Consider the following 20,502-nt stretch of genomic DNA (forward strand, 5'->3'; position numbering starts at 1 on the left):
ATTAAAACATCAGTTTATCTGTTTATTTTTTTAAAAGATGAAATCCAGAGAAATCAAAATCACCCTGAATAAAATGGTTTAGGGGAGGGAGCAATCTCTCTCTTTCTCTCTCTCTCTTTCTCTCAGTACGCAGGTGTGTGTGTGTGTGTGTGTGTGTGTGTGTGTGTGTGTGTGTGTGTGTGTGTGTGTGTGTGTGTGTGTGTGTGTGTGTGTGCTGTGCTGTGCTGTGCTGAGCGCCAAACCCAAACTTTTCTATGCACCGCGCCGCCGCCGCGCCTCGCTCTCACCTTTGTGTCTCCACCTGATCCTCCGCGGCTGCAGCTCTCTCTCCCTCTCTTTCTCTCCCTCTCTTTCTCTCTCTCCCTCTCTCCCTCTCCTCCGCCCCTACATCGATTGATCACAGCGGATCAACACCACCATGCTCTCACATCCTCGGTTCATCTTGGGTCGCGTCGCCACCGCCGAGTCCTTGCACGGTTCCGATCCGACTTGGATGGCCTCCATTCCCGTTTCCGCATTCCCGCAGCCGCCGTGCGCACTGCAGGCGCGGAGCTAAGATCCGTGATCTCAACAGAAAAAACCGGTTCCTCCGGCTAATCTACCCAACTATTGCTGGCGGTGCAGTATGTTTGTAGCCAGAGTAAGAGAGGGGACCCGGAGGACTGAGCGGCTGGTGACTGTTGGCTGGAAAAGGCCGTTTTCAGCGGACTGATAGAGCCTGAAGCGCGTCTGGTTGTTCGGTGTCGGAGCGAAGCCGCGAAGCAAGCCGCCGCCGCCGCCGCCGCCGCGTTCCTTCATGTCCCGGGATGGAGAGTTGCTGCCGCTCGTGTATGCCGTGTTGTAGCCGGCTGTGGAACTGGTTATGGCCCGAATTCCGCTACCCGACCGTGCCCAACCACAACCATGTCATCGCCAACCCGGGGGCGCAGGCGGCGGAGATCCGCACCGTCTCCGGCGAAATCCGCGTCCCGTCGCCCAAGAAGCGGCCGGTGCAGCTGTACGCGGCGCTCTTCGACTTCGTGGCCCGCAGCGACGACGAGCTGACGGTGAAGGAAGGGGACAAGCTGTCGGTGATCGAGAAGCGGGGGGAGTACGTGTTTGCCAAGAAGCTGACCGGGACTCTGGAGTCCGGACTGATCCCGGCGAACTACGTGGCTCTGCTGCAGGACGAGTTCGCCAAACACAAGTGAGTGTTCAGGTCACACACCGTGTGTACTGTGTTCCTCTTCAGTGTGTGTGTGTGTGTGTGTGTGTGTGTGTGTGTGTGTGTGTGTGTCCTGGAGTCACCTGAGTGGATCTGGACTTGAACCTGCTGCATGGCTCAGAAACATCATCTGTATCAACTATCTGATCGATCTAAATCCTGAGGGACGTGAAGAAGTTCCTGTGTCTCTGCAGCAGCAGCGAGCTGACAGACAGCTGACCCAGCTGTCAAACACTTGTGCTCATGGTCAATATGTCATTGTGAGCTGTTTAAGTCACAACTTCAACACTCAAACACAAAGATTGTTCAGTGGATTGAACCACTGATTTGTCTCTTCCAAGCAAAAATACAAAAATGATTAAGATGTGATGATTTTCAGACTGAACCTCTTTAAACCTGGAGCTGTCGTCTGAGATTCAAGATTGAAGCTGTTCATTGTCATATGCGCAAAAAACATGCAATGATTGCCTCCCTTCACGTTACAAAAAGATAAGTAAGAAAAGGATAAGAAATAAATGGAAGACACTAGAAGACTGACAGTTCAGTGGTGACAGTAGATAATCCACTGATGGATGTAGCAGACAGCGAACACATCAGTGCACCTATCAGAAATACCCTTTGCACAGTCACAGTTGAACAGACAGCCCATGAGATAAATGTTGCAACTCTGATTTAATGACCCTCGATGGATTTATGACAGTTCACGGTTCATTTACTCTCATTTGTTAATCTGTTAATGCAACTGTCAGAAAATGAAAGGGCAAGCATCTTGTACAATTGTACGCTGAGCGCTGATGCCAGACGTTCACCAGACCTTCCTGTGTGACAGCTTGACTATTTAACCTGTTCTGAGTTTCACTGTATCTGAGAGCAGAATTCAACAGCTTCACCTTCTCACATGTGAATTTTGGGGGGGGTTTCTTTGTCTTCCTTCATATTAAACTGTTCTCAAAAAGAATGAGCAGTTTGAGTGTGAACATCCCCATTGTTGAGAAAGTCTGTGGTCAGAAAGATAGTTAGAAGGGTTCACCACAGTTTCCCCTGTTCTGTCCAACAGTCTCACACTCACACAAAATTCAACTTAAGATCACACTGGACCTAGAAAAGCACCAAATTTTCACTTTGGAGTAGCTGGAACTCTTGATAAAAAAGATTCTGAATGAAGAATCGGCTGTAAAATGAGTTGCACAGTGATTGTTGATTAAAGGGATAGTTCAACATTTTGGCAAATTGGCCCATTGCTATAATCCATCCATAGGTTTGTTACCTTTAATTGTCGGTGCAAGCTATTTTTAGAACGGCAGAGCAGAGCTGCGAGCTGCTCAGAGCTACAATACGGAGGTTAATGGGATTGGGGGCAGTTTTTCATCAAGCAGTCTCTGCATTTACCTCTAAAACAACTCTGTCTCGTAACATCCCATTATTATCTCATAGCGTGGTGAATGTGCAGGTCACAACTTGTCCACCAGAGCGTTTTGGAGTTGTTGGATTGTGTATTTGATGAATTCGATGAGGGAAACAAAGAAATCCCATTAGCCTCCGTAGCGTAGCTCTGAGCAGCTCGCGGCTCTGCTCCGCCGTTCTAAAAATAACTTGCACCAACAACTAAAGGTAAGGAACCTGCTGCTAAGACTATAGGGATTATGGCAATGGGCCAATTTGCCAAAATGTTGAAGTATCCCTTTAACTAATCATTCGAAATTCTGCACTTGTCGTCTACTGGCATCCTCCTGATGTTCAAAGCAAAGCTGAACACAAAGGTTTGGATGTGAGTGCCGCTGCTGCTGCTGCTGCTGCTGCTGCTGCTGCACCAGGCTGGAGCTAAATGTAGCTGAGCGGCAGCATGTGGTCAGCGCTCTGCAGCTGCAGGTCCTCCATTATTCATCCAGCCTGCGGGGAGTCATCATGTTTCAGCCGAGCTCCCTTCTCCAAGGTTGACCTCACTTTCTGTTTTCACGTCGCTGACCCGACACGGACTCCGCACATCCGGCCGTCCTCGGACACACCGCCGAGCCTGAAGACGGGGGACCAGAGCACGAGAACCGCTGCAGCATCACGGACCACCCGCCCCCCTCATAAGTGTTCAATCATAGTAATGAGAAGTTCATTAGAGACACTGGTGTTGAGTCATTTATAATCATCCAGCTCTTGGTCTGAGTGGTGAGTTCACTGACCTCACTCTGCTTTCTGCTCTTTATTATCCCACCACGATGTCACTCTCAGGTCCCAGAGGGCAGCAACTCTTATTGGTGCTTTTACTCTTCACATTTTCTACACATTTATTATGATACGGGGGGCGGGGGGGGGATCCTGCTTTGAGTTCAGTTGAGATGGTCATATCTGCATTTAATATTTCACTGAAAATCATCATCTGTTTGATCTTGTACCAAGCACACCTTCCTTTACGACCGGAGTGTATGATCTAGAAGCCTGAGTATCTCTGTGACACCAGGATGCTTCATTCACACATTTTACCTTTTTCATCCAAACAAAAAAAACAAACAATGCAGCTCCTGTTTATTTGGATATTGCACTTGGCCACATTTTGATTTTGATCTTGAGCCACACTTTACTGTGCATTTGAATTTCTGCATCAGTATCCCACAGCTACGAAGTGAAGACATTTTTCACAAAGTTAACAGAATTACTTTAGGGCTACTACGGGTCTTTCAATTAATAAACCTGATACTTCCTCGAGCTACTGTTGCGTTTGACATTAGATAAGTTGTTATAATTACAACTTATTATTTTGATAGTTTAAAGGGATAGTTCCACATTTTGGAAAATTGGCCCATTGCCATAATCCCTTTTTAGGAGTAGGTTTGTTACCTTTAATTGTCAGTGCAAGCTATTTTTAGAACGGCGGAACAGAGCCGAAAGGCTGCTCAGGACTACGCTATGGAGGATGATGGAATTTCTTGGTTTCCCTCATCATTGTGAGCCTCCGTAGCGTAGCTCTGAGCAGCTTGCGGCTCTGCTCCGCCGTTCTAAAAATAGCTTGCACCAACAACTAAAGGTAAGGAACATGCTGCTAAAACTATAGGGATTATGGCAATGGGCCAATTTGCCAAAATGTTGAACTATTCCTTTAACAGAATTACTTTAGGGCTACTACAGGTTTTTCAATTAATAAACTTGATACTTCCTGGAGCTACTGTCGCTTTTGACATTTGTCAGACTCAGATGAGTTGTTATTATTATTTGGATAGTTTAAGGCTGGGGAAAATGAAATGTCCCGGGTCTTGTCTGATGTGCACTGAAATGAGCAGATGAGGTGAATTACACCCAGGCTCTTTTTTTTTTTTTTTTTTTACAGTTAAAGCAGAAGTGAGTGATATATTTGTGTTAATATAAGTCTTAAATAGTTATATCTTCCGACAGCAATCACTTACATAGAGTGTTTGGACTGAAACACGTGTCTCTCAGTCCCTCTGCTCTGCTCTGAGCCGAAGAGAAAACATTTATCGTATCCTACAGTTTTTATCCAATGAGGAGAGAGAACGGCATGCAGGGCTGTGTGTGCAGCCAAGGGACGCCGTGAATGTGGTGACGTAGCGACGAGGACTGTTATGGTGTGTTCAAGGAAACTCGTATTTTTCCGACCGTGAAGTCGTACCAGTTCGATCTGGTACGAGTTCACCGTTCGGAAGTTACGAGTGGCCGTTATAGTGACTTTCACCGGTAAAACAGGTCGGAAAAACACGAGTGGGTTGCCTGGAACGCTACAAAGTCGTAAGTTGTGACTTGAAGCTGTAATTTACGATTTCAAAAGCCTGCCTGGAACGCAGCATTAGCGAAAACGACCGGATCACTCACTTCTGCTTTAAGAAATGGAAAAACTAAATGAACGTGCTTCACACTAGATTTATCAGAGATGTATTGTTATGTAATTATACAGTGTGTGTGTGTGTGGTGTCAGAAGCCTGTCTCTGTCTCCTCTCTCCTCCTGCTTCTTTGTGTCACTCCCTGTTGGTTTCAGTGAAACCCGAGCGTCATCCAGAGAGCGGGCCCGCCCTGTGCTGCTCTCTGCTGTGCTGACAAGATAAAGTAAATACAGGCAGGAATCAAACACGGTGGAGCTGTGGGACGTCTCCACTGACCCAACTACCCGCTCTGTAATTCCCTTTTGCCAACAGAACCTGCACTCGTTGGGAAACGGCTCATGTTACGTTCACATCCGGTTTAAAACATTGGGAAAAGTTGCTTGGTAGAACCAGTTTCTCTGACTGACCGGACCAGTTGGTGACACTGACTGGATTTCGTTTGTGTACTTGGGTGCGTGTGTGTGTGTGTGTGCTGGTGAATGTTTGCTTGCACATGTAACACATTCCTCCTGACATCTTTATCTCTTGTTTCATTCCTTCACATGCTGTGTGATCACCTGTTCATCCCTCTCTCTCTCTCTCTCTCTCTCTCTCTCTCTCTCTCCTCTCTGATCAGGTGGTACTACGGCAACATAAACAGGGTGAAAGCTGAGAAGCTGCTGCTGGCTTCCCAAAACAAAGATGGCTCCTTCCTGGTTCGCATCAGCGAGAGCCACAGTGACGAGTACACCATCTCCGGTAGGCTCGTCGTCCCTCCGCTCATCTCTCCATTCCCGGCAGCGACCTCTGACTTTCACCATTTATCAAAACCCCCCCACAGTTCCTCTCGGTTGTTGCTCCACATGTTTGTTTCCTTCTGTTTGTTCAGGCTTTGTGCACGGTGGCAGTGCAGAGTGTATCCTCTGCTCTTCTCTGGCAGTAACCTACATTTCCACAGTGAATCAGCCCACAGCCTCCTCTCTAATGGTCTTCATCGCTGTTGTCCTTTTTTTTTTTTTTATCCCCACCGTCCTCTGGCTTTGCCTCCTTCTTCTGCGTCTGCATCTTTTTTTTTCCCCTCTCCACCCTTTCATTGACTCTCTGCCCCAACCACCACCACCCCCTCTTCTCTTCTCCCTCTCTCCCCCTCTCCCTCCTTCAAGGTCCTTTAGGTCCCAGGGGGAAAATGCTGCAGTTGAACGTTTAATTCCCACTGTGCTGGTCCACCTGAAATATGCATAATCAGTGCTCTGTGTGCATCATGCAGAGCAGGGCGCTCGGCTTCATGGCACAAGTCCACACAGTTCTCTCTGATGCACTGTCTTTGTCTTTAGCCACCACACTATCACACACATTTTCATATACCTGGACAGTTAATGGTTTCCCTTAACTCGTTTGCATGGTGGAGCCAGTATCCTGACTGTAGTTTACAGTATGTGTTCAACCTAATTTTTTCCATGAGGCAAAGAGGAAGCTCTGGTGAGGATATTTAAAGCCGCTGTGTGTAAATTACTTTCAGCTTACTGCAATCAGGATGCTAGCTTTGGTTTGTCACATAGGAGATTGGTGAAGGCTCTGTTCTTTTAAGTGAGTTTATCTCGGGTCATGTTTTTTTCTTTTTTGCTGACTATGTAGAAAGGTTCAATTTCTACTCACGGTGGGTTTAAATATAGTAACTGGCAACAGAACAGTCCCTCAGTCTGTGACCTTGATGTCATCTCTCTGGAGGTGATTGTTGAGTGTTGGCTGGAAAAATCTCTGTGGTGTACAAAATGCAGCTCAGATGATCTGTCAAACTTCAGAGATCTCATGTTGATATATCAGTATTTTTTACCTCTTTACAGTTGCATTCAGCTTCTCCGTTCAACTCCATTCATGTTGTGATGCTGTATAAAACAGCTACCTTGCTTTTCCTCTTGATGTTCCTGTAGCTTCCTCAGCAAGGACCTGCATTACACACATAAGAGGCTGACTAGTCTGTATGATAAACGTTTGCTTGGTTGAAAAAAACACACGGCTGTGTTTATTTCATTTATTTATTTCTACAATCTTCTTTTTATAAAGGGAATATAGCAAATTTAAACAGCCCATGGTCTCACTGCACTGCCACGACTGTCTTTCTCTTTGAGTGAATGTACAAATAATAATAAGGAGAAACTGAGAGAGAGGAGACACAAAGTAATAATAATAATAATAATTATTAATATTATTATAAAGATGCTGAAAATAAAATCAGTGATGTATTCAGTCCCCCCAACTCACAGCTCCAAATTTCCATCCGAGCTTAAAGATCTTTGTGAAAGACGCGCAGCAGACATTTTGATATTCATCAGATGTCGAGGTTGTTTTCACATGTTTCAGTAGAACTACACAATATTCACTGACATCACTGTCTGCTGTTGTATTCAGCCCCAAGGCAGTGTCAGCGTTTCAAACAAACATTAATATCATATTTTTAGGATACAAGAAGTGTGTCATGTGCACAGTTAACGCACAACAGTTTGGACCACACAGTGAAATCTTTGCTTTGCTGGTCTCCTATTACACAGAGACAGTCAGTTAGTCTGTGTGAGCGATGGAGTGTGTGTGTGTGTGTGTGTGTTTTTTTTTCTTCTGTGCAATGCAAATATTGATATTATTATTAATTATGTTAGTAATATTCAGATTTTCATAGTGAAATAACTGCAGTGTTTACTTCTGCCTCACATTTGATAACTGTGACTCTCCTCTCCGTCCTGCAGCTCGCAGTGACGGTAAAGTGTACCACTTCAGGATCCAGCGCTCCACCATCGGAGCGTACTTCGTCTCAGATAAGATCTCCTTCGCCACGCTCGGCGAGCTCATCACCTACTACCAGAAAAACCCCCGCAGCCTCGGGGTGCCGCTGGAGGAGCCCTGTGCCCAGCAGGTAGGACAGAGACATGAACACACAGTGTCTTTACTTCTATTCTTGTGATGACCCGGAGGGACCGTGAGGCGTCTTTTACTTTAAAGCTGCACTTCCAAATGTTAAATCCAACAATGGACAGAGTCACGCCGAGTGGTGAAACACACAGGTCACTGTCCACAGCCCGCTCAGCAACAGACAGTCAGGGTGTATTCAGACCTGTGGCTTGTTTGCTTTGTTCCGATTCAGCGACTAAAGGGGGGTGCACACATAAAGATTTTCTAAATCTCAACCGATTTTTATCTGTGAGAGACCCCACACATGAAGATAAAAAAATCTGTGATTGAACAGTTTTGATCGTATTGTGTGTGGTGTCCTGCGATATTCCAAACACAGTACACCACACACATTAAGATTTTTCAGAATCTTGACCCTCTGGTCAGAAAGAGATCCGCGGCATCAGCAGCGATACCAGGGGTGTCGTTGTAGCTACTCCTTCGGATCTATTTCCGGAATGGACAAAAAGAGTGACGCAATTTTTTTTTTAATGAAAGCGGGACACTTCAGCCTTTACAACGATACCATCTGTGTGTGTCTGTGGCTCCGGATGCTGAGCAGTCAAGCGGCTGTCCAATAGGGAGCCGTGCGCTGTCACGTGACGGGCTGTGAGCGGCGGTCACATGATTGTTTAAACATGGCTGCTCTATTACCGGCTGTTGCCGGCTATGAGCGCTACTGTCTTTGCTATCGGCCATCAGGAAATCTCCCGTGTATGCGTGAATGTCTGTGTGAACCTCATGTAATGCCAGGGCTGCACCGTGGCTCTCTGTGAGGTCGCCGGTGTTGTGCGGAGAAGTGGCTCGCCGCGAGCAGCATGCAGAGCTCGGCAAACAGAGCTCGGCAAGCAGGCACTTCTTGGCAAAACGCCGGCTTTCCACACACAAGATGACTTTTGATTGAAACGGCCACGGTTGTCGGCCCCGACAATCGTAAATATTGAACATGTTTAATACTTACGATTATCTGCGCCGAATGTTTTCCGAGCCGATTGTCGGGAGAATGTTGACTCTTAACACACCACACACTACAAGAGAATCTTATAAGATAATCTTAAGAGCTTAAGATAATCGGGCGATGTCTGTCCGTGGTCGGAAGGGGGAAAATCGGGGCAAAATCAGCCCGATTATCTCTATGTGTGTGGTAGGCTTTAACCGATACAGTTGTAGCATTCTTCTTTTGGGTTGTTTGTGTTCCCACGGCAACAGTCCCAAGCGGTCCAAAAATGTAAACAAATGCCATGCGCGAACCAACTGTTCTCTGATTGGTCGGAAATCTTACCCGGAAGGAGAAGGAGGTTACCCGGGAAAAACAAAAAACATGGAATAGAGGTCCCAATGGGCCTGAAAATGAAAATCCTGGAAAAAAAGGAAGCTGACCCGAGTCATCCTAGGTATACTATATTTTCGTGCTGAACCTGCGCCCAGTCGTTGAGAACCATTGAAGTTCAGCAGCGTGTTGCGTGTTTTGTCAGTAGTTGAGTCGATTACGTTCTCACTGCAAACGAAAAGCTCTAAGGCTGGAATGGAAACGAGCTCAGACCCTTCTAAGCGATCTCAGCCCACTTGTTGTATCATCTGCCCAGATGAACCAATCTCAATCTCATCACAACTGCTCCAAATGAACCAGGTGTGAATACACCCTTAGACGCCAGGTCAAGACAGTCTCACTGGTCTTCACAAAGATAAAAGTACAGTGTTGCACACAACACAAAATCAACCTCATCCACTCCCACAGCTTGTTTGTGTATGTAAATATGTGGTTATATTTCACTCAAATCTCACACGTGCTGAGTTTTGATTTAGTAATGTAATGACACACACACGCACACACACACGTACACAATCACAAAGGGAAGATGGTGATTTTATTCAGCCTGTGTAGAATAATAAGAATAAGAATAATGTTAATATACATTTGTATACTTTGTCATCTGTGTTTCAATAGGAGCCAAGCTAAGTGCTAAACACGCATAAATCTTTCTAATATCGCTGTTGCTGTGGTTACCTGAGTATGTCATTCATTCACTTTTGACTGGAAATGTGTCTTAGGTGTCCTAACACCTGACAACCATTCGCCGTAGCATGACCCTCCCCCTGCAGACATTTTTGTTCAACCATGTGATAGATGGACTCTGATAAATAATAATACAGTAGTTTTAAGCAGATATTAGGACATTTGGAGAGGATCTGAACAATTATGTTTCCTATGATACTTATTTTATAGTATTGCCAGTGTGTTTTACCTACTAACCTCCTTTAAAACCTTTGATGTCTGAACACCAAGTCTTTTACTCGGATCTAAACACAGACGTGATGCATATTTCAAGATCTAGTACAATCCAGAACATCTCTGATCCATAAATCCACTTAATCATTAAAACATGTCGCTTGTGTCAGTCCTTGAGCTCACTGCAAACAGTAACCAGCTGATGGCTTTTTAGCAGATGTTTAATGGTGCACATTTGACGTAATGTGAACAAATACAGGCTGAATGAACAGGGTTGAGGCTGTAGTGTAGTTTATCACCAGACTCTGAAAACCTCACGCCCTCAGTGAGTGTCAGCCGAAAACTCACCTGCGTTTCCACTCACTTATCTGGACTTATCAGAATGTGTAAACACAGCGTAGCATGCGGCGACAACTGCAAGCCGCAATTCTTCTGGTGGCTGGTCTGAGGCAGATTACATCAGTGAGTCAGTCTCCATAGACTCTCAGGTTAAGAAAGAAATGCGTTTACAGTTTGATGCTGAAACAGCTTTGGTCTCTACAGCTAATTTCGTCAGTCCTGGCAACACTGTTGGGAGTATTTGTACAATTCACCTGTTAAAATGTCACCGAGGCTTAGAGGTCGGCACGACTGAGGGTGTGGCCACTTTGAGTGGCAGATGGGAGTGTACTGTTGAGGACGAAACTATTAGCCCCCCTATGTAAAATGTCACTGTTTTATAAGTATTTCCCAAGTGAAGGAATCATGAGGAAAGAAGAATATGTGAAGATTTTGAAAGAAATCCTTAAAGGGATAGTTCAACATTTTGGCAAATTGGCCCATTGCCATAATCCCCATAGTCTTAGCAGTAGGTTCGTTGCCTTTAATTGTCGATGCAAGCTATTTTTAGAACGGCAGAGCAGAGCCGCGAGCTGTTCCAACAACTCCAAAACGCTCTGGTGGACAAGTTGTGACCTGCACATTCACCACGCTATGAGATAATAACGGAACGTTACGAGACAAAGTTGTTTACGAGGCAAATTTATGTAAAACTGCTGATTCGCGTTCCCAGCGGGGACAGTTTTTCACCAAGCAGTCTCTGCATTTTTCTCGAAAACAACTCCGTCTTGTAACGTTTCATTATCTCATAGCGTGGTGAATGTGCAGGTCACAACTTGTCCACCAGAGCGTTTTGGAGTTGTTGGATTGTGTATTTGATGAGTTTGATGAGGGAAACCAAGAAATCCCATTAGCCTCCGTAGCGTAGCTCTGAGCAGCTCGCGGTTCTGCTCCGCCGTTCTAAAAATAGCTTGCACCGACAATTAAAGGTAACGAACCTACCACTATGACTATAGGGATTATGGCAATTTGCCAAAATGTTGAACTATCTCTTTAAGCAGTCAGCAGTCAAACTGGGTCTGGGTTGTTGCTTTGTCTTCCAACACAACAATGAACAAAAACACAGAGAACTACCCCCAGAGGACCAAAGTGAATGTTATTGACTGTCCTGCACAAAGCCCTGACTTGAATCCCATTGAAAATCTGTTCGGGGACTGAAGACAAAGGTCCATGGCAGAATACCATCAAGTCTGGAGGAGCTGGAGGGATTTCTGAAAGAAGAATGGGCTGGAATTCCACAGGAGACGTGGAAGATTCTGTTATTAAGAAAAAAAAGGACACACAACTGACTTTTAGTATCAGGGGGGCTAATAATTTTGACCTCGGTAGTTTTTGGTTTTTGTAAAATAATTCCCTTTCTGTGGTCAAAGTAAATTAGTGCAAGCATCAAGAAACAACTATGAAGTTTGAAAAAGCTGTGTTAAAAAATTCTTTGCTCTGTTTGTTTAAAAGCATTTGGGAAATACTTACAAAAAAGTGACATTTTCCATAGGGGGGCTAATTATTTCGTCCTCAACTGTCTGCCATGCATATGCCCCACCTCTTCGCCTATTTGTGGATCAGCTCGGAGTCCTGCACTGGTGAGATGGTGACCCCCCCCCTCCCCGCTCTTTAGCTGGCAGACATTCAACAGCAGAAAGAATCATTTATAAAATTTCATAATAGAGAATCAGCCGCCAATAATGACTCGGTATCTTCAGGCTGCTGATAACTCAAGTCAGTATTCAGGCAGCAGACGATCTGGTTTTAATGAGCAGAACGTCCCAGTATCTGTTCATCTGAGCAGCTTATGGGTGAGTCTCTAACAAAGAGCAACAAAGCTCCTGAATATTCTTCTTCTCTTGTTGCTGCAGGAATTTAATGAGCGCCATCTCATGCATAAATTAATACCAAGAGGCAAATATATATATATACTGTGTTTGGAGTGTAATTAAGCAGAGAATGAAATATTTGGAGCATTTTTTTTTTTTAGAATAAAAAGACATATCTGTGTCGTAGTTCCATGCCCTATCTCTGCACTGCAGCTTAAATTAAAGCCTCAGCGAGCTGGATTCTTTCTTCATGGCTCATCAGCTGGAGTCCCGGCAGGAGAAGACGGAGCAGAGGTTCCTCACTATCTGGAGCGTTTTTCACTACGAGCAGAAAAGCCGCTCACATGCCCGGGGAGGGCTGCGTGACAAATACAGAGAGATGTTTAAGGATAAATGGGTATTACGTAATGAATAGCGAGCATCAAGTTGCAGCTCCTCGCAGAAAAATGAAAAAAGTCTTTGATAGAGAAGATGTTATCTTCTCAGAGGCCACAGTCAGTGACTCCTCCTCTTCGCTCTTGCCTCCCAGCAGAGGCAGAGCAGTGAGTCTGAGGCTGTAACACACAAATATACACATCATGTGTATGCAGGCATTATCTTGTACGTAATTATAACCACTGTATTTCATCATCATCACAAGATCAGGGCCAGTATTCACAAAGATTCCTCTCAGAGAGCTCCTAACTCAGACTAAAAATTCCTAGCGAGGAGTCTTAGCTTAAGTGATTTAGGAAGTTTCTGAGAGCAACTCTGAGCAAGGAGGGGACAGAAACTTTTATCTTAGTGGGGAGGTGTGGTTGACCCCATTGCTAGGGATGACTCATTCTTTTTTAAGCTCCGATTGGTTGTTAGAAAAAGGAAGGAAAAACAAAACCAACTGCACTTCTAGTGATGAACTGACAGTGAAATCCACCGATCACAGAATATTTCTCCAATCTCTATGTCTTTCCATCATTTCCTTCTCTACTTAAGAAACTCTTAAAAGTCCTCCTCCCTCTTCTTAAAAGGATAGTTCACCCAAAACTGAAATTTCACTCATTATCTACTCACCCTCATGTCGACTAAGGGCTGGGAGAAGTTTCAGAGTTATCCATGGCTTCTCTGAGTTACAGGGGGTCTCGGCGTAGCAGTGCATGTCCATATAACGGTTGCAAATGGATATCAATTGTCTTCGTAACAAAAAGACACCAAAAAACATCCAAATACCTCCATGCTGCTCATATGTAATGTCCGTCTTGTATTGAAGCCCCGAAAAGCGGAATTGTCCCGAAAAATTTTTAATTAGTCTATATTTCAAGCTTGTTTGTAGCGGAAGCTCCTCTTCCTGGTCCGTCCAAATCTCGCGCGATTTGCGCCGGCGATTACTGACGCCGGCGCAAATCGTGCAAGATTTGGATGAATTCTTTGTGAATACGGGCCCAGACTTAACTTTAAGGGGAAATTCTAATCATTTTCTTAGAATTTTCTTAGAATTGAAGGAATTCTAAGATTTTCTTAGAATGACATCACTAAGAGTAACTCTAATGCTGCGTTCACATGAAGTCCAGCAGACGGCACACCGGATGTCATTTTAGTGGACGAGAGAACGACGGTAAAACTTGGGGGAAGCCGGCAATGCTGCCCTAAGTTAAAATATTTTAACTTTTACCGGCGTCCATTGCCACAGTATTCACAACTGGATGTGATGTTTGGGGAATTTAACATAAGTTTCAATATCAAGAGAAATCACAATTTTATAGCCATATATGTATTAGTTGATAATAACATTAAAAATACACAATTTGTTGTAAACAATACACCATCGCTATAGCAACATATTATCATGTGTGTATCGCCTTGCCATTGTGCCGTTCTATCCCAGGTGTTCAACTGCAGGCCTATTGTGCGGTAGGGCTGAAACTGATCAGACTTTATTGCATGCTTAGTTTTTCCAAATGAGTCCATGAGTCACAAATTGGAAGAAGCTTGGATGCATTTCAGACGAGCCTGTTTATCATGTGCTGGTTTAGCCGCTGCAGAAGGGCGAATGATGTTTGGGTGATGTGGACGCACAGCATTGACCAGGTTATCATCCATAATGTAGCACAAAGTTGAACCAGTTTTAGACAGAATGGGCAGATTAATGACTCCACCACCACTGTGCAAATATTAGGAGCTGCTTCATCAAGATAAAACAGTTCATTAAACTGGGCTCATTTTCCAGCCAGGTGCCATGAATCTACTGCTGAAGAGGAGGGAGCAGCAGGATGATGTAATACAAAGAGCTCCGGTCAAACTTCTAATGACGGAAAACATGACGGAAATATGAAGTTCCAGTTCGGCACGCAAACTATACAGTGCAAACACACACACACACACACACACACATGAAGGTGAATACACACAACACATGATAAGTCAGGTCTGAAGGAGAACTTTTACACTTCTTTACATTTCATTTCGGTTTTCTATTAGTTTTCCTCATTTAATTTATTTCACATGAAATACTCAGACTGTGACTTTCTTATTGCCTCTAGTTTCATTTTTAAACCCCTAAACTTCATCTCAGCTAAGTGTTGTTGGGGTCTCAATCATCCATCAGAAAGTGGCACTTCAAGCCAGCCAATGTGATTGTTTTGAATCCTGACTATCATATTGAATTATTAAAGGAGACATATTATACCCCCTTTCCACAAATTAAAATAGTTCCCAGGTGTCTTAAAGACTTATCTCTGACATGGTTTGGTCAAAATAAGCCAAGGATCAAACATCACGTCTCTTTTCATCCTCTCAAAACAGCCCTGTTCAGAACGGCTGGTTTCACTGCCTGTCCCTTTAAATGCAAATGAACCACTGCTTGCCCTGCCCCTTCTACTGGTCCCAGGTAGGGGTGGTGTTATGCAAATTCGAAACCTAGTTACATCACTGGAAGACAACTCGGGGAATAGCTCAGAAAACCACATGGATTTCAACCTAGGGAGCCTGAACATTACAGATTTATTTCTGAATTCTCACATTTTGAGGACCGGAAGGCAAGACAAACACCCAAATACAGTATACAGTATGTTAAAGAACCTTCAGAAAGTATAATTCAGTATGTCCCCTTTAAGAATGCCTTGTAAGTGATATTTCCATAATATGTCTCCTTTAAAGTAAAATGACAGTGGCTAGTTATCCCTCTTTAAATTGTTTTCTTTCATGCGTAGCTGGACCCTAAACAGTCCAACAGCTGATTTTTTACGACCTCGCACACCAGAATAAATCAGCTTGCGTTCAGACCATCTTCCACCTTTTCCACCAGTTAAACGTTCAGCCACTGACACGAATCACTAAACGCACTCTCAATCAGGTTTTATCGACTTGGCTCAAAATCCCTTTTCCGGCCTTTTATACGCTGCAAAGAGAAAAACTTCAATAAAAACTGATGTGGCGTGGTTTGTGGTCTGAAGTCTGATTCATCCGTCAGCCTTCTGGCTCTGCAAGTAGATTTATCCCGTGTGTTTAAAGGCCCAATAAACTTATCAGAGGGCTGTGTTAAAGCTCGTAGTAATTATAAGCGAGACGGCATTTTAATTAAGTAGAGTTAGGAGAACTGTAAGAGACTGTAATTTGATGCCACAAACAGAAAGTGTTTTTAAATGATGGATGGAGACGCAGCAGGAACCTGAGGCCAAGTGTATTTCATTTCAGTTTGGATTTCCTTGCTTATTTCACATTTTTGCAGCATTTGTCTTCACACACACGCACCAATACACACGGTTGTGTTATTTTGTGTTGTTGAAGCTTCAACAGCACAGAAAAACTGAACAAGGGCTCAATGATCAGTCAACACTTTGTCATGTGTAATCCATATGGATGAACCTAACTTGATCTGTCACGTCATTTTTATCTACCTGTTAATTTATGAATCATGTTTTATTGTTTTATTTATCTGTTCATGTCATTTCATGTTTACCAAAGCACTTGATCAATAGGACAAAATGATTTGTAGCGCCTGATTGTGAAAGACAATAAATTTGTCACAAAGCATCTGAACTCATGTCATTCATTCATTCATTCATTCATTCATATTTCACTCAATTGACATCATAAGGAAAATCTACAGGTGCATCAAAAAAATATATATATATTCTATTAAGCATTAGTTAAGCATTAGGTAACTGTATTTATAGACTAGGCTATACTAACCATGCCATCCATGCCTTTATAAATGAAGAATTCAATATTTATTCGTATTAACTAATGCTTAATAGTGTGTAGTTATATAAAGTGTTACTGATTGGACTCACATTCATCACAGTCACGGGAGGACAAAAAAACACACACCTGAGATTACAGTATAAAAGTCAGAAAACAGTGATAAGTGTTGAAGGACAGCGTCCAGGGCACTTCAGTTTTGATCAACAGTCAAAGAAACATTTTTGTGTGAGACGGTCTGACAGTGAAGATCCCGCTCTGCCCCGCGGTCAGACAGGGATCAAGTAAATCCTGCAACTAAGCAACTCTCACATTTTCACACAGTCCAGGCTGTTTCTGTGACTCAGCAGCCTTGCACTGTGCTCGGTCAGCACTTTATTGTACAACTGATGGATTGGACAATATTTCAGCTGCGCAATCCGTCAGTGTCAACACAGTCGCTGCGTTGGCTCGGTCACGGTGTGGATCTCCGCGGCGGAGGCCTGTCCGACTTGTTTTGAACTGTTGTGACGAATTTGACAAGTGTGTGGACTCACCCTGTCGTCTCTGTGCAGCGGGAGCTCTTCGACATGGAGCCGTGGGAGAGACCTCGCGAGGAGTTCAGGCTCCACAAGAAGCTGGGAGAGGGGCACTTCGGAGAGGTGTGGGAGGCTCTGTGGACCACAGAGAACAAGAGAGTGGCCATAAAGATGTTGAAACAAGGTACGAGTGCAGGGAGACACTGAAGCTGGTGAATGGTGTGAAATCCTGTATTTATTCTCCTCTAAACAGTTACTATATATCGTGTGCACCTGAAAGGAACAACACAAATGTCATACAAACCAAAAAAAAAAAAAAAAAAAACACTTAGGCTACTGTCCTCGTCCAGCCAGGCTGCACCCGAAAGTCCTGTTAAATATTTAACAGATCATGATGCACTTTTTGATGATGCACATTTTATTATTCTATGTTTATATTTATTTCGTAAAGTAACCATGGCAGCACAATAGATGCTATGAGGAAAGCAAAAACAAGCTGAAACCAAAAGTAAAAACCCATGCAGAGGTTGAGAGGAGTGGAGAGTCCTGATGACTATTTCAGTAGCCTATTAAATAGAGGTAGAGATGCCTTTATAAATTTTGAATGGGCAGAGCAAGGGAGGTGAGGGAAAAACTGCAGAGAAATGTTTTGGTTAAATCTTGAACATGCGCAACATGAAGTCAACGAGAGATTTGTACTTGCAAGTAAAATGGAGAAACATATGTGGTTTACAGTATTAACACATTTGGAGGATGCACATACACAGAACTGATGAGACTGTTTTAATCTAACCAATGCCGTCTCTTTGTTATTGTTGGTAGATGTTTTGAAATGTGTAATGTGTGTTATTTCCACAAATTAAAATTGAAACAAAAGAGGGGAGACCTCTTGTGAGAGGGTCAAACAGATGAGGCGACGAGAGGTGAAAATTGAATGTGACATTTAAAGGGATAGTTCAACATTTTGGCAAATTGGCCCATTGCCATAATCCGTATAGTCTAAGGAGTAGGTTCGTTACCTTTAATTGTCAGTGCAAGCTTTTTTTAGAACGGCGGAGCAGAGCCGCCAGCTGCTACGTTATTATCTCATAGCATGGTGAATGTGCAGGTCACAACTTGTCCACCAGAGCGTTTTGGAGTTGTTGGATTGTGTATTGGATGAGTTTGATGATGGAAACCAAGAAATCCCATTAGCCTCCGTAGCGTAGCTCTGAGCAGCTCGCGGCTCTGCTCCGCCATTCTAAAAATAGCTTGCACTGACAATTAAAGGTAACAAACCTACTGCTATGACTAGGGATTATGGAAATGGCCAATTTGCCAAAATGTTGAACTATCCCTTTAAGAGAAAGGTGAGCAAAAGGTAGGAAGATCCGATTATTGTCAAGACAGTGACTCCCTCTCCCTCATATTCAAGAGGACACGAAGCAGGATGAGTTTGTGAAGGAGGTCCAGGCGCTGAAGAACCTCCACCACCCCAAGCTGATCCAGCTGCTGGCCATGTGCTCCAGAGGAGAGCCGGTCTACATCGTCACCGAACTCATGAGCAAAGGAAGTCTCAAGTCCTACCTCGCCTGTGAGTCACATATACACACACACACACACACACACATACACATATACACAAACATGTTTGGATTGCACACACCTAAGCCAGGGTCATAAAAGTTGAAATGTCAGCTGCCGGTAAATCAGGTCCTTATCAGGTTCCTGTTTCTAAACATCACACACATGCTGTCAGACAGAGGACACGCCACTGCAGCTGTACCTGAGGGTCCTTTCAGCTTTTCATGGGTTCAGTCATTACCTTTAGCTTTTTTTTTTTTCTTTTTTTTTCTTTTTCTGAAACAGTATTTAGGCCAAGTGACGTTAAATCTCTTCCCCTCAAATCCAAAGCAAATGGAATTATAATCTGTGTTCTGGCCGAGAAATATTGTTCTGACGTTTCACAAAAGGCTCTAATCACAAGAGTCTTAGTGAGCAAGTGTGAGGGCTCGACACGGATATTTCTCATTGCAGCAGATGGTCTTTACTTCCCCTGCTGTGTGTGTGTGTTTTGTTACAGTACATCTCTGCCTTATGCGCACAATTAGCTTTACTAATACCTCCTCTACTCTTCTCCACTGAAAGCCTTCACATGCAGAGGGGAAACAATTAAATAGCCTAATGTTGTTTTTTTGTCTATGATCATATTTCCTCTTCACCTGTGTGACTGTGTCTCAGAGGAAATAGCAGAACTGTTTCTATTGTCGTTTCAGCTTTCACTTGCAAATCACATCCTTAGCAACTGCTTTGTGCTACGGCTGATTATTGCCATCAGGAGGAGAGCAATGTAATCACATGGATTTTCTAATGTGACCTCCGTTGGCTGATCGACGCTGCAGTAAACATTTAGCTTTGTGAGAGTCACTCGCTCCTGGAGTGTGATGATCTTTTATTTAGTATAATCAAACACTAAGTGCAGAGTGAGGGGCGGGGCACTGAACACCGTTAAGGTGTCCTTAAAGGGGAAATATTATGGAAATATCACTTTTTGAAGGCTCTTTAACATATATTTGGGTGTTTGTCTTGCCTTCAAAATGTGGCAGTTGACAAGAAAATCTGTAATGTGCAGGCTCCCTAGGTTGAAATACTAATACCACCCCTACCTGGGACCAGTAGAAGGGGCAGGGCAAGCAGTGGTTCATTTGCATTTAAAGGGACAGGCACTGAAACCAGCCGTTCTGAACAGGGCTGTTTTGAGAGGATGAAAAGAGCATGTCACAGATGTCTTTAAGACACCTGGGAACTATTTTAATTTGTGGAAAAGAGGCATAATATGTCTCCTTTAAATTGTTCACTTAAAGGGATAGTTCAACATTTCGGCAAATTCTCCTATTGCCATAATGCCTATAGTCATAGTGTAGCCGATGTCAATCTGGCCCTTTGCATTGTGTTTTCTCGGTACGGACTGCCCCAGGTGGGGTTCAAACCCTGGTCTCCCGCACCGCGGGCGACGATGCTAACCGTTTAAAAGTTGGTTAGCACGTCCTTTATGGGTGAGTGAGTGCACCTCCGTTACAATAGCAGTAGGTCCATTACCTTTAATTATCTGTTCATGTTGTTCTGAGATCCGCGGGGCAGAGAAGCGAGCTGATCAGCAAACACAACGGTACAGGTCCCCTGTCCCTCATCAAACTCATCAAATACACAATCTAACAACTCTAACAACTCCAAAACGCCTGGAGGCCTGATGTTACCAGCTTTCCAAAGTGAAGAAATCAGAGAAGGAACAGTCTCCATGGAAATGTTACGCCTCTGTAGGGCGGAGAGATACACAGTGACAACTTTTGTGTTCATGTCGCTACTGTAACTGCTCCATGTCAACATTTATTTCACACATATAATATAATCACAGAACAACACAACGACTACGGTACTAACGAAAACAGTTACAACGGCT

At 43.9% G+C, this 20,502-nt stretch overlaps 1 protein-coding gene across 1 annotated transcript in view; it reads left to right on the forward strand.

Annotated features, from left to right (window-relative positions):
* Nucleotides 1-692: 692 nt before the first annotated feature.
* The window catches only part of srms (src-related kinase lacking C-terminal regulatory tyrosine and N-terminal myristylation sites), a gene marked incomplete at its 3' end in the record, with an annotated part of 32,000 nt that continues 12,190 nt past the window's right edge, over nucleotides 693-20,502 (forward strand). Inside the window, exons 1-5 of the mRNA XM_083976302.1 lie at nucleotides 693-1,186; nucleotides 5,645-5,766; nucleotides 7,749-7,915; nucleotides 17,100-17,247; nucleotides 18,478-18,636. Coding sequence (XP_083832428.1) covers nucleotides 807-1,186; nucleotides 5,645-5,766; nucleotides 7,749-7,915; nucleotides 17,100-17,247; nucleotides 18,478-18,636 — 976 coding nt within the window. The 5' untranslated portion in view covers nucleotides 693-806. The remainder of the gene's footprint in view (nucleotides 1,187-5,644; nucleotides 5,767-7,748; nucleotides 7,916-17,099; nucleotides 17,248-18,477; nucleotides 18,637-20,502) is intronic.

The sequence above is a fragment of the Trachurus trachurus genome (assembly GCF_905171665.1).
Source record: "Trachurus trachurus genome assembly, chromosome: 7".
In the NCBI taxonomy this organism is placed as follows: Eukaryota; Metazoa; Chordata; class Actinopteri; order Carangiformes; family Carangidae; genus Trachurus; species Trachurus trachurus.